At 42.5% G+C, this 11,572-nt stretch overlaps 1 protein-coding gene across 2 annotated transcripts; it reads right to left on the bottom strand.

Moving 5' to 3' along the window:
* Positions 1 to 52: 52 nt before the first annotated feature.
* Positions 53 to 11,570, bottom strand: LOC136438151 (uncharacterized). 2 transcript variants are annotated; one of them, XM_066432877.1, is made up of 9 exons: positions 11,470 to 11,570; positions 9,662 to 9,913; positions 6,846 to 9,268; positions 6,481 to 6,552; positions 5,858 to 5,975; positions 4,998 to 5,205; positions 4,063 to 4,158; positions 3,077 to 3,222; positions 53 to 2,298 (listed from the first exon to the last, which is right to left on the bottom strand). In XM_066432877.1, exons 2-9 carry the CDS (start codon positions 9,897 to 9,899, stop codon positions 1,484 to 1,486), a joined length of 4,116 nt encoding a protein of 1,371 aa, XP_066288974.1. In that variant the 5' UTR covers positions 9,900 to 9,913; positions 11,470 to 11,570; the 3' UTR covers positions 53 to 1,483. The 2 variants fall into 2 exon arrangements, with proteins under 2 accessions (XP_066288974.1, XP_066288973.1); XM_066432876.1 differs by having other exon boundaries at positions 4,998 to 5,208; positions 11,470 to 11,569.
* Positions 11,571 to 11,572: the final 2 nt, after the last annotated feature.

Here is an 11,572-nt window from a genome sequence, read left to right on the forward strand (position 1 = left end):
ACTCCCAAAAGGAAATTTCACACACGCAATGACCACAAAGGAAAAACAGAAATGAACCAACAAGTAACAAATATATGTATTTTTTATCAACAAAAGTGCATATCTTATAGCTTCAGTCCCTCAATGAAAGAAGCAAAATATAAAAAGATAAGTGATAGGTGTAAACTGATAAAACATGAGTCTACAAGCAACAAACTTAAGAACAAGAAGTGCAGAACATTCTAAACAAGTAAATATCAAAGTGGAACAATTAACATGTGTGGGTAAGGTAGCGTTAAGGAATATTAGGATGTCTATCAAGTATTCTTAGAAAAAGCATAAAGAAGAAAAATGCACGACTTGTGAGTCGTATACTTTATAGCAAGGAAGTTTTAAGATTCATCCTACTTCCTTTAACTTAAAAAAAAAATAGCCTGTTTTCAAGTTGTGTCTTACTCTAGAAAGCATGACATAGAGGAGTCCAAGGTCCAGTATATGCTAACACCCCCTTTCTTGGATAACAATTACACAGTACTAGAGTATCTTAAGATAAGTTTTGAACAGATAATGACACATGAATAAAGAGCACAGGTAAACCTAACCTTAATTCAAGTACCGGTATTTTGAAATTTGGCCACGATTTGAGCTAACCACAACACTAGATGATACACTACATTCTCTTGAAATACATGTACTAGAATGTGATATGAACATAAAATACATTTCAGTCATTGATCATGATGATGAGCTGCTTGAAAATAAGATGGGCTTAAATGATCAATCAGGCTACATTTGGCAGTTATCGTGGATATAATGTGACTTTGGATATGACTGGCAATATTTGATGAAGAATAGAATGGCACACTAATACTTTCTTACTAGTGTCTTTACAAGTATTGTGGCAGTGAATACTAGTAGTGGTATATTGCCTTAGATACAGCTTAATGTTTAAATCACCATAAACACATAATTAATTCTAACTCTTATGTAGACCTCATAGCTGTATTGCATACATTAAGCTTACCAGTGTTCTTATCCATGTATTCAAGATAATAATTAACCAATTGTTTTTATATGAGTTCTGACTTAATGAGTAAGTATTTGAGGTCTCTTGCCACCATTGTGAATGTGCCTTCAATGTCTCAGTAGTGTCCTACAATAACATGTTTATCTATAGTCATGTTATGTTGCTAAACTTGCCATTCCATGTAAGTCTTCTGAAACTGTGTTCATTAACGTGCCAAATATAGACTCGGCAGATTTTTTTATAGAATTTCTAACATAACCTCTTCCCCTTGAAATGTTACAGATGTATATGGAACTCTTTCTCAATCAAGGAAATTTCACTTTTCCACAATGTAAGTACAACTGTTCTTCTTCAGGCACACACTGAAGAATGAGTACATCCTAATATCATGGCAATAGCTGCACTGATTGGATAAAGAAACAGGTTATGCTAAAACCATCTACACTATCGCTCTACCCTCTACTCTCTCTAACTTCATCAGGTGGGCGCCGCCTCAGTACTGAGCTGGTCCAAGAGAGACAACATGGTTCGACTGGCGTAGTCATCCCCACTGATGACATCAAACGACTCTATGGCACTCGTTTCAGTCTGCTCTTTTGGCTGTTCGACCTCGTTGTTCAACTTATCAATGAGGTTGAGCATCGTCTTTGTGGCGTAGCTTTCGTCTGCGATAGCCTCTGCTACCAGGGTGCCCCCTTCTGTCGGCATCTCTTGTACAGCTCCTGTTGTTTCGTCATTGTTGGGTGCCGGATCGGTCTGTGTTCCGGGCATTTTGGTCATGTTCGGTATACTACCATCCTCGGAGGTAGGCTGGATCACGGCCTTGTACACCGGCTCTTCATCTGGACCTGTTTCCGACAACACCGTCACGGCGCACTTGTGGACCTTCGACAAGTGCCCTTCCCACTCTTCGAAGGCGACGAAGCTCTCCGGGCAGAACTCGCAGTTCAGCTTATCGCTGTTGTCGCTCTGATTGGATGCGGCGTGTACCTGGGTTGGTTGCGACGTGGACGGAATTTCGGCTGCATTCGCTGGCGTACCAGACGACGTGGCAGGAAACGGAACGTCTTGCTCTGTTGACTCCCTTGGTTGCTTGCGACGGTACATACGCGTCGTTTTCTTCTCCGTCTCGTGCCTCTTCTGGTGGCGCTCGAGAGCGAGGGTCGACATGAAGGAGAGGTTGCACTGCGGACAGCGGTGCCCCAGTCCGTGAACCTTGACCTTGTGCACCTTACGGTAATGAGTGTTGATGAACTTCTCGTCACAAAGGTCACACGGCCACTTCTTTTCTCCTGTAGGTCATAGGAAGAGAAAAAAATTTCACACATGGAGTAATAAAGCAAATGGCACAACCTCTTTCAATAGCAGGATACAGGATTTGGGATGCACAATCTACAATTTAACAAAAAAACTACAATTCTGTAGTAATACTAACGGAACTTTGCTGATAATATGTTTTTAAGTTATCATTTTAAGATAACCTGACAAATCTGTGGAAACATAATCTCAAGGCTGAAGTACTAGAAATCTTGCATGGGTCATGTAAGTGCTATTTATATTATTATGGTATAGCTTCTACATACATCCATGTCACATATATGGAACTGAAGGCCAACATCTAATAAACTGGTGGATGTTCCAACTACTAAGTATCTAATACTAATTCAGAAAAGAACAAGAAATAGCCATGCCTTCAAGTAACAGTCTCAGTTACTAACCCAGGGTTGAGGTGTTAAAAAAATGTGTTTATTCCTATAACTATCCGAAAATAATTTCATCGGGCTGGTAGAAGATAGGAGTTTTCTTTTTGCACAACCAGTGACTTCTTACCTGCTGACATTTGGTGTCTGTCAGACACCTTCTTTAGGGCCTCTGACTGGAGTACTGCTTCTCGCCGCTATAAGTAGCCGATGTAGGTGGCACTTTTGTGGCGAGAACACAATCCCAAATGCGGCTAAGCTTTAGTCAGAAGCTCTGACAGACACCGAAACGTCAGCAGGTAAGTGACTGGTTGTGTAGAAATAAAACTCCAATATCCTATAACTATCTTAGATTGGCCCTTGTTGCCACCTGTGTGAATCCTCTGGTGGTCCTCCAGAGCGTGCTGTTTGGAGAAGGACTTGGAGCAGTAGCTGCAGCTGTATGGTCGGATCTTCTTGTGGATGGCGTCGATGTGCTCACGCAGGGTGCGAGCACACACAAACTTCTTCCCACAGCTGGAAATTAACAGAAACACAAGGGAAAGGTTACGAAATACACTGGAAGTGATATCAATCCAGTTAAGCTCATTGACGAGATATTCTTTCACCGGTTGTGACATAGAGGACAGACGCTATGTAAGTTTTTACTTGTTCACTGTACCGGGGAAATTCCCCGAGCTATTTTTGACAAGCACAATGATCAGTGGACCATGCCTGCACGTCTCGTTCTAAGGACCGCAACCCTTTTTGATGGCGGGCATGTCGGGTGAGTGACAGCTGGTTTGGAATGCAGGTGGTCTTGATAGACAGGATTCTTAATGCTAGTGTCAATGGGAAAAACAGGGGCCACCAAAAATAGGTCACATTGGCTAGGTGATCCTTATGTAGAGGAGGTCACTTGTAAAGGTTTGACTATATACAAGTTGATTCTACACTAACTACATCATAAAATGCTTGTTCTCCTTTAAATGTACAAATTGCTGTGGTCAGCCTTTACGATTTGATATGATCCAAATTATGAGCACCATCAATGCTTTCTTCATTTTCCCATAACACCTATTATGTTCCACGAAAATTGCGCCATAACATTACTTATGGGTTTTGACTTAGAAGAAGTTATAGCAATGGGTGGCCTAAAAAGCCCTTGAGGAGACATGCAAAATTTTGCATATAAGGTGCCAAACTGTCGTTTTTATGACGAAGTAAATGAGAACGAGTGAAAACAGCTTGCAGTTACAGTTAACATTTTGCAGGAAATCATTCAAAATAGTTTGCTAGTTGCAGAAAAGCCCACTTTGCTGTGGACCTGTGCTACAGATTCAGTCCTACCGGTAGTACAGATAACTAGTAACCAACCTGTCACACTGGTGAGGACTGAGGTCCTTGTCGTGAGAGAACACATGCCAGTCAAGCTGCTTCTTCCTGTAGAAGGTCCTGTCGCACTTGTCACACCTGGGGGTGAGGGTCAAGGCCATGGTAAAACAAGAAACAGATACTCTACAACAAAGTTCTTTATTAAAAACTACATACAATAAGATCACTCTTCTTCAGTGTCACTAGAAGCGTCATTCAAAACGTCTGGAAGTAAATCTCTGAATTTTATCCAGTTGTAGCATTTGCATTGTCTTTATATATTGTTTATCTGGATGTCTAACATTCACAAACATCTATGTTTACAATGTTTACATGACTCAGCGTTTCGGTGTGACCATCTGTCACCTTCCTTGGGGCAATAATGGCTGGTTCTATTTCACACTGTAGCAACACCTAGCTATGAAAACAGATATGTGTACAAAAAGAAAGGTGTAGTGTCAAACAATGTGAACGACCTAGAGTTTTCCTTAGCCCTTGATTTTTTTCCAAAACCATGAAATCCCATGCTCATCATTTAGAATGATTTGACTCTAAAGTCTAATAATTTCATATGAGGCACAGCAATATTCTCAATTAAGATGACAGAAGGACTATGATTTCTGTCTGTTGTAAGATTCCTTCAAATGATGCATATATGGCATGATGAAGACTAAATATTAATACTGAAGACCACATAAGCATGTAGATAAAGCAGCAGTGAATACAAAATGTAGATGGAAGTCCGTTGGTATTTAACAAACAAAAAGAAAAGAAGGTTGAAAAAATATCATTTATAATTAGTAATTTTACTCTCATCAAATATCCTACAAATTGAAAGTATCCTACACAATCATCTTATATTTCATCTCTTTACATAATTATACATGACCTACAGTATGACTTGTGAAGAGCCAACTACAAGATTTAGTGTCACCTACTTGAATGGTCGAAGTGAAGGGTCATGCATGGTAGCGACGTGGGACCTCAGGGCATTCTGGTCCACAAAGGCCTTGTTGCAGCCCTTATACGGGCATGCCTCATCCCTCAGGTTCAGGTGCACGGCCTTGATGTGCTTCTCAATGACCTGTTTGGTGTGTCCTGTCCTTCCGCACACATTACAGGCGAAACGATTCAGGTAGTCGTCCACTGCTGGGGTGAGATTTAAATGTGTCACAAACATGCTTAACAACGGTCAAACCTGTGCAAGTGACCACCTTTACTCAAGAAACACCTGGCCAATTGCAATGTGACCACTTTTTGGTGGTCTGTTATGCTTAGATACTTTTTCCCATTCACACAAGCATTGAGAATCAGAGCCAATCTACCATCCCTCAACTGAGACAGGGGCCAATACCTACTGCTGGGCACCTTTGACCCATTGCCGGCTGACGCCCCACATCCGTTTAGGTCATGTGACCTAGGCTTTGGGTCATTTTAACTTGAAAAGGATCAGAGGACTGACTAAAACTTAGTAAAAGCTTATTGGTGAGTGCTTTATATTGTGTACAGAAATAAGAAGAAAAGAACTTTTACATTGATTACTATCACAGATGAACCTTCATACGAACATTAACTTTAATTCAGTAACCACCTGTCCACATAGACTAGATTCTACTTTCAAGGTCCCCTGAGTGGTCTACTTAGTCAGTTTTAAATGTCTGTTCTATAGAGTGTGTGCACTGAATTGACTATGACTTTAATCTTCTCTGTAATTTAATAACCCCAACCACATGATCACCTTGCTACATGTACCTTGACCTTTCATTCATAATCCAGGGAAGAACCCTGCACAACTCACCAGCCTCCCCGTACTGGTCCCGGTGCTCCTTCTTCTGGTGATGTTCCACGGCTCCACGATGCTTATACGTCTTCTCGCAGAATTTGCACTTGAACGTACGGTCGACGCTGTGCCGAACCTACAGTGTGGTAATACCAAACGTATAAATATGGTAAATTCCAGGGTCCTTGTACTATCTTGCTGTCTCCACAGTATGACTGAGGAAGCTTGATTAAGAAGGGCAAGTCAAAATGTCTGGAGAGAAACTGTAGGTATATGAGTCGACATTTCGATGACTGTCATCTTCATCAGGGCAATACTGACAGACTGGTTCATGGTACACTGAAGCTAGGTGTTAAACACATAACTGCCAACAATATATATATGCTTAACAATATCTATTAATGTACTAATTTACGTTTGGGACCGCATTGTTAGCAGTAACACCTAGCTTCAGTGCACTGTGAACCAGTCAGTATTGCTCTGATGAAGATGACCGACTGTCATCAAAACGTCAGGTCGTGTAAATAATTGATTGTGATTGTAAACGAAGGAACTATGCTATGTTCTGTTTGGCATGTTTTGTATTATGATGATACATGTATAAGACATAAATATAATATACATGTGTATTGAAGGCTGACCTCATGACGTCGCAGCAGGAAGCCAGAAGAGAAGACCATGTCACAGGTCGAGCACTTGTGAGTCTTCAGTTTCTGCAGGAGAAGAAAAGAAGTCAGTTACTAGCACCATTAGCATTAGACTTAGCCTGGAATGCAGTCTTGTTGGCTCTAGTCTGCTTCCAACGGTCACAACCCTGCGCGGCTAACACAAGAAAGCTAACAAGACAGGCCAAAGAAGACTGTCTCTAGCAAAGAAGAACATCGTACCAACACAGCAACCGTCCCCAAATTGCTTCAATTAGCTACAATTGTGTGGTTAAAGTAATAGAAAAATCACAGCATCAATGAAAATTACATAATTTTTATATACAATACAAATGCCTCACCTTGTCGTGAGTACGGATATGCTGCTTGAAGTAGGTCTTCACCAGGAACTCCTTCTCACACACGGTGCACTTGTACGTGACTGGGTTCTCGCGGTGTATGTTCTGGTGGTCCAACAGGAGGGACTTTGTGCGGAACCCTCGGCCGCACTGCTCGCACGACAGCGGCCACTTCCTCTCGTGGGCGATGGACACGTGCCTGGCCAGACTGGTGTCGGTGTGGAACTTCTTGTCGCACTGCGTGCAGGGGTGGGAGGCGTCGGTGTGAGTGTACATGATGTGTTTCTTCAGCTGGCCCTTACGTGGGAAGAACTTCCCGCAGGTTTCACACTGGAACTTCTGCGAGGCGCAAACGCCATGCGACAGGAGGTGGTCTCGGAGTTTGCTTGGCGTTGGGAAGGCCCGCGTGCAGCTCGGCTGCGTACATTTGTGAGAGATGGGGGCCCAGTCTTTTGGGCGGTTGTGCACTGACAGGTGCTTGCTCAGAGTCCCCGTGTGAGTGAACCGTAGCGGGCAGTTTGGACACTGGAGCGGCCTCTTGTCCGGGTCGTTGGGGTGGTCGGCTAGCTCGTGTTTGGCCTGGTAATGCCGGCTCGTGAACGTCTGTTCGCATCCCTTATATGCACAGGGATATCGCAGCGAAGGGTCTGGCTTGTGACAGCGGTGCTCGTGTTTACTGGAGGCTCGCTTACTGATGAAGAGTTTTTTGCAGCCAGGGTAACGGCATGGCACCCAAGGCTCAACCATTCTTCGAGACTTCCCTCTCCCTACGAACTGCACTTCAGGTTTGTAATCAGGATCATCCGTCCCTTCATCCTGGGGAGTCTCAAGCTGGTCTGAAAGTTCTTCCTTGGTCTCAAACATTTCAACATCTTCAACATCATGTAGTACCATGTGTTCCTCTAGGTGGCTCTTCAGCCTAAAAGTCTTGGTACATCCCTGGTGGTCACATTTTTGGAGTTTTGGGTTTTTGCTCCCGCTTGCGTGGCTCGCCATGTGACTGTTGAAGGTGTGCTTGCGAGTGAAAGATCTTGAACACTCGGAACAGTAAAACGGCTCATCAGCCTCTGTCTCATCTCTCTCTTCATCTTCAGCCTCTTCTTTGACTGCCAACTCCTCATCTTCTTCAGTTGCTTCATTTTCCTGGTCTAATTTCAAGGCATCAGCTTTTAAAACGTCCAACTTTTGTGGCTTTCTGCTCTTCCTTCGGGAAACCCTTATCATGTACGAGTGGTCGTCATTTTCCGATTGCTGTTTCGGAATTTCTTCCTCCTTTTCAGATGAGTCTTCTTTGTCGGCTTCCTCTTCTTCCTCAGTTGTAGTTTTGGAATACACGTCCACTTGAAACTCCTTTCCAAACTCTTTCGCTTTAGTTGTTCGCAAGCTCCTTCTACGAGTTCCGCTTTCAGTCGTTGCTTGTTTCTCGTTGGCCTTTTTGAGTGCGGTTTTAGCTTTTCTCTTTCCCTTTGTTGTGCTTTTCATTGGAGACGAGTCACGGACATAGTTGTGGTCGCCTGAAGCTACAGGCGATGCCTGTAATTCTTCAGGCTGAGGTTGTTCTTCATCATTGCTTCCTTCTTTATCAGGAGCTATGTTTTCAGATATAGTTGCTTCCATGCTCACAGAACTTGCATTCTGCTCAACTGTTGTGGTGGTTTCTTCTTTCTTCTTCTCAACTTGATCAACTCCAGAATCTGCTTCGCTACTATCTTCACTGGTATCTGCCACAGCTGATTGCACACCAGACCTTTTGGGCTTCTTCCCTGAAAAGGTGCTCTTCCTGGCTGTAAGTTTGTTCCTCCTCGGGGTGGGGGGGCAGCTTACCGGGGCTTCGACTGCTGGATCTGACTTACTGGTACTTGGTTGAGGAGTGACGTTGGATTGGGGTGGTCCTGATGTTGCTGGGACAGAGGAAGCTATGGCAGTTTTCTCTTTCATAGCCTGAGCATCGTCACTGACTATTGGACCTGAATCTGACTCTGCTACAGTTTCATCCTCAAACCTGACTCTCTTATTATGCGGTGAAGCTGTTGGGCTAATGTCCTGCATGACAATGGTTGCAGCAAAACTGCTGCTTGGGCTTCTTGCTGTGTCAGCTGAAACAGAGTGTTTCATGCTTGTCGTTTCATCATGCTTACTGGTGCTTGCTTCCTTGTAAGAAGATGCACTTGACGTTGTCTGTCCCGTACCAGAGAATCCCACAGCTCCATCATCCATGTTGCTTACCTCTGAAACTCTCACAGTCTTCTGGTTTGGTGACATGTTCAAGCGTTCAAGCACCACTACTGGGTTGTTCCTCAGTGCCATGTCCTTCATGTCCTTGGTGGTGCTTGTTGAGGGAAGGATGCGGGGCCTTTTTCTAGAAGAGGACTGGGCAGGGGAGATGGCAACAGTGGTCTTTGTCTTTCTACCTTTCTCACTAGAACCTGAAAAAGACAATGTGAACCATGCATTAACATATCAATCAATCAATCAATCAATGAACTAATCAACCAATCACTTACCAATATTCATTCATAACAATAAACCAGTCTGGCAAGCCCTATGCATGTCTGCAGGGGCCATGAATCAGACCCTGACACCTGCGAACGATTGATTGATTCATAACAATGACACTTTCAGCTAATTGGACCTTATTCTGCAATCACAACAATCGTTGAATGTAAGAGCAGTACTAGTGGCTCTCTACAACTTAGCTCAGTGCACCAAATTGGTTCTGGTCCTACTACTAGTACTGGGTATATAATTATATGTTGACAGTCAAAATGAAGTAGGTAACTTAACAGCGCTTAATCCCTATACCACCTCAGATGGTGTACCTTCTTGTTTCTTGAAGGAAACATCCAAGACGTTCGTCTCTGTTGCAGTAAGACTTGCTCTGGTGGACCTCTTGGTAGAGGTAGTGGAAGGTGCAGACTCCGCTGCCATCCCAGCATCCTCTGCTGCCTTCCCAGCATCCCCTGCTGCTTTCCCAGAATCCTCTGCTGCCTTCCCAGCATCCTCTGCAACGGGCTGCTGCTCAGCACCCTGTTTGGCTTTCCCTGCTCCCTGCCCCATCAGGAGTTCAGAAACTGCAAATGACATTAAAAGATTTTCTCCGTGAAATAATCACGCTCAGCAACCAAATGAAGCAAAATTAGGGCTCCAATATTTCTGTTTTTATGTGATTCATGCTACAGCCTACCAAATTACAATTTTTTCATACTTTTTGCAATCTAAAATATTTTTTTCTTCTTCTGGAAATTGGAAGTTAGGCCATGTTGATTTGATAATATGGATGACATCAGTGTGCGCATCAAGTTTTGTCCGTTTCCCGGGACTTTCCCCCCAAAAAGGCTTTCGGCTGTACTATAAATCATGCAAAGCAGCTGCAAAATGAGAAAAAAACAAACTGTAAATTGCCAAAAAAATAATTTCGGAAAATGGATACAAATGTCGTAGAATGCCCAAGTCAATTCCAAAGTCAAAAAAGATATGAAACAACAGAAATGAAGTTTCTATGATCTGATATACCATACTGTCAGTCTGTGTGTTAAGTTTTGTTCATCCTTCCTGACTGCATAGATTTCATCATGAAGGCAACTTTTTTCTTAATTTGCACGCTCGCATCAGATTTTAGGGTTCTCAGAAGATGTCATCCATAGAATCAAATCAACATGGCCTTTATATTTCAAGCCCTGAACGTTTCATACAAGATGTTTTGTTTGTGCACCATATTACACATTTTTCCCAATCATTCTTCAATCCGTACAAAGGTTTGCTCTGTAGATAACATAGTAAAACTTACAAATGATTCCAAGAATGTGAAAGAATTAAAAATTTACAAATATTTTTTCTGAAACTGCAAGTGCAACTACAATCTTGAATTTTTCCCATCATTTCCATGTTATTGTACATGTACCTAATGACTGCTAAATCTTCACACAAAAATAATGTCTTTCTTTCAACCTATTGAAAAATGAGGCAATGGAATTCTGAATGTCATTCATTTCAATGAAAAGACAAAATCGGTTTCAAACCAAGATCAACCAAGAGGAGGTAAACAAAAACAACGACAGGTCGCAACCAACAACAAAATGATACATATTCACCTTGATACCTTACATACAGAAAAGTCTTACAAAATATATTTGTAAACTTTGACAGGATGTCACAAATGTCATTGCGATTGACAGTCAATAATACACAGATTAAACTGCATCTGTTTGGGAGGCCGAACCAAGTTCGTCTATGAAAGGGTCCAATGAATCGAAAACCCCATACGAGCCCCACATGTACAAGAGCCTTTTATAGCGAGGGAAAATAAGACTTTGCTACAAGTGTGATTGTTTCGGGTTTCAACAAACAAACAACTGGCCGTTAGCTCGTTGATTCCATCCAGGTAACCAAGTCATCAACCTCTGCCCCAAACGGTGACCTGATTATCTACATAGTGCACAACGGCACCCTTTGGGGGTAAAATCTCACAACCAAAACACTCAACAAAACACCGATAATTACGCCATCAAAACTCGGCAAGCCTTACTTTCTTCACAGTTTATGTTATCTATAAGCTGTTATCTAACGTTGGCACGGAGTAGATAGTGTTTAGTAGCATGCATTTTGTAAAGAAAGCGTGAAATATTACCTGAGGTGTTTATCGGACGTGCAAAATCTCTTAGACAAGATGGCGGTCGTCAGAAGAGACTCACAAAGGAGGTGAAAGGTTAAAGGTACAGTTCATATTATAA

This window comes from Branchiostoma lanceolatum, chromosome 7 (assembly GCF_035083965.1).
Source record: "Branchiostoma lanceolatum isolate klBraLanc5 chromosome 7, klBraLanc5.hap2, whole genome shotgun sequence".
NCBI classification, from domain to species: domain Eukaryota; kingdom Metazoa; phylum Chordata; class Leptocardii; order Amphioxiformes; family Branchiostomatidae; genus Branchiostoma; species Branchiostoma lanceolatum.

Coding starts and splice junctions, on each gene's coding strand:
- LOC136438151 (XM_066432876.1), bottom strand. CDS start 9,899: ATGGGGCAGGGAGCAGGGAAAGCCAAACAGGGTGCTGAGCAGCAGCCC. Junction 5,209..5,857: donor GGACCAGTACGGGGAGGCTG/GTGAGTTGTGCA, acceptor ATCTCACCCCAG/CAGTGGACGACTACCTGAAT. Junction 4,159..4,997: donor CCTTCACTTCGACCATTCAA/GTAGGTGACACT, acceptor CCTCACCCCCAG/GTGTGACAAGTGCGACAGGA.